This window comes from Lucilia cuprina, chromosome 3, assembly GCF_022045245.1.
Source record: "Lucilia cuprina isolate Lc7/37 chromosome 3, ASM2204524v1, whole genome shotgun sequence".
Taxonomy (NCBI): domain Eukaryota; kingdom Metazoa; phylum Arthropoda; class Insecta; order Diptera; family Calliphoridae; genus Lucilia; species Lucilia cuprina.
Window position 1 is genome coordinate 19252063 of NC_060951.1, and position 2616 is coordinate 19254678.

Sequence of the window (2616 nt, forward strand, 5' to 3'; positions counted from 1 at the left end):
ATGTTATGAATAATAATCATCGTATTCGTTTTTAATAAATAAATGTATTATTTTTTTGTTATTTGAAAAACTAAGATATTATATATATTGATCTATTCCGATTTCCTTTAAATTTGGATAATAGGCCAAAAAATAGATTTTTATTAATTACCTTTCTTTAAGATTAGTACTGGAATTCTCATTTTCCAATTGAGTAGCATCAAAACGTCTAACTGGTTTAGGCGTACGTTTGATTCGTTCTTCAGATTGTACGTCTTCGATAGAAGTTTTGGATCGTTTTGCTTTTATTTCGCCCCTTTCCTCCGAGATTGTATACTCTTCTTGGTTACATGACCTTTTAATAGCAGAAGTTGACCCACCTATATTTTCCCGGTCCAATCTTTTCAAGTTAAAAGTATGAACAACCCAAGAACGTATATGATTCTTATGTACGTACATAAAAGAAGAAATGCCAACTCGTTTTATTAAGAATTCAGACGATAATATATTAATTGCTTTGAAAAGAAAGTTTTCATATGAAAACTCGGCCTGAAAAGCAGATATTTTTAATGTTTATTCTTTATTTTTAGCCAATATTTTACCATAAGATGTGATATGGATACACCTAACGTGTGTCTTTCTATAAAGTTGTGAATTTCTTCTAAATGTTTTTGTTCCATCTCATTAAAGCCCAGATCATGTCGCTTTTGTTTAACGTTATCCAAACAGTTGTCTGTATATTTCCACAGTGAATCTCTAAAAGTATTTATGTATAAGGTTAGTATAATTTTAAATGTTTGTGTTTAAATATCTACTTACTCAAGAACTTTTTTCAAAATGATTTCTCTTTGAAGTTCAGCCTCCAATATTTTTTTCGGAATATTTAACTCTTTCTTATGACATGTTGTATCCCTATCATTTTTAAGAACATCATTAACATTAATTTGTATTGTTGGAAGATTTACTACAAAAACATCTTGGGCTCTAATGACACGTTCTTCTTTGTTTAGTGTTGGTTCGTATTCCTCTGTTTTATCAAAATCATCAGAGTTGGCATTAAACGTGATTACATCACTGCACAGCTGACACCAATCTATAGATTTTTGACATTTCAAATTATTCTGGTATTTGCCTAGATCTTTACATTCATATTGAGATTCTTTTTCATGCCAGTAAGACTCCAGCATGCGGACCAGTGTTAATATATTAGAGTTAGAGACTTTCATCGATAGCCCACTTGTTGCCAGATTAAGGAGTTTTTGTGGTGCCATTTCTGTTAAAGTGTTAAATATATCCTTCTTTTCTTCCACAATACGTTCAATTTCAGCAACATAATCCTCATTTTTAAAAATACACTTGAAAGGACATTCAATTACAATTTTACCATCATCATCTTTACGTTGAAGCTTTGAAAAATTTATCTCAATCTCGTTTTCTAGAAAATCTAACGCACAAAAGAAATGTAGATATCTAGATGGTAATTTTGATATAAAATCATAGGGTGTATACTGAATTTTGTAACTAAGATTTGCCGGATGGAATTTGACACGAGCCTGGAATAATAAAGGTTACAATCATCATCAGACGTGGAACTTACTTATAATAAACTTCACCTTCGTGAGAAGGGGGTTTTGTCTTATTCGGTTTATTTGTCAAATAATTATTTGAGGTTTTAAATTGGCCGGTTAATAATCGGAATTAAAGGAAAGTGGATATTTGTTTATAATATTATTTATCTCCAATATTTTTCTTCCCATAACACACAAAATTATAATTTTCCACATCTTTAAATTCAGTTCTATTAAAGTTTGTCAATTAAGTTTTTCTCAAATATTATAATTTTTTATTTTCATGTGAAATCCTCAATTCGGTAACTTCATATCTCCTAAACTAGACAAGATACAAAAGCAGTTAAAAGCTTATCGTCGTTCACTTAAAAAATAACAGGACAGGTGTCTGATACTTTTTCAAATTTGGCCCCTTTAGGGAAAAATCGGGTAAAAACAGCATTTTGGTACTTTTTTTACAGCCCATGTATCTTTTAAACCAAAGAACATACAAAAAATATTTTTGGCTTATTCATAACTTAACGAATAACAGAAAAGGGGACTTTTTTGTACGTTGTTGTACTTTTTGAAATTTCTATAATATTGAACCTAGAAACATGCTTAACGGCCTGAATTAAGTAACGACCCATAAAAGGGGACATTTTTGATCATTTTTCGTTCCTCAAAAAGTACTTTTTGAACCTAGAAGCATGAAAAATTTACTTTTTTATTTTTTCATAATATTGAACCTAGAAATGTGAAATTATACATGTATTGCCCGGATTATGTCAGAACCTCAAATAGAGAACATTTTGGTACTTTTCGTCCTTCAAAAGGTACTTTTTGAAATTTCTATAATATTAAACCTAAAAACATGAAATTAAGTATGTATGGACCGGATTAAGTGAGATCCGAAAAAATTATACATGTATTGCCCGGATTATGTCAGAACCTCAAATAGAGAACATTTTGGCACTTTTTGGTTCTTCAAAAGATACGTTTTATATTTCTATAATTTTGAACATAGAAACACGAAATTAAGCATGTATGGCCCGGATTGAGAGAGATCCGATAAAAGGGGTATTTTTGG

The 2616-nt window shown here is 30.2% G+C and overlaps 1 protein-coding gene across 1 annotated transcript in view; it reads right to left on the reverse strand.

Moving 5' to 3' along the window:
• LOC124419129 overlaps positions 1–2616 on the reverse strand; it is a 40569-nt gene that overhangs the window by 11649 nt on the left and 26304 nt on the right. Inside the window, exons 2-4 of the mRNA XM_046947541.1 lie at positions 799–1532; positions 582–735; positions 152–528 (exon numbers count right to left, since the gene is read on the reverse strand). Of these exons, the coding sequence (XP_046803497.1) occupies positions 152–528; positions 582–735; positions 799–1532 (1265 nt within the window). The remainder of the gene's footprint in view (positions 1–151; positions 529–581; positions 736–798; positions 1533–2616) is intronic.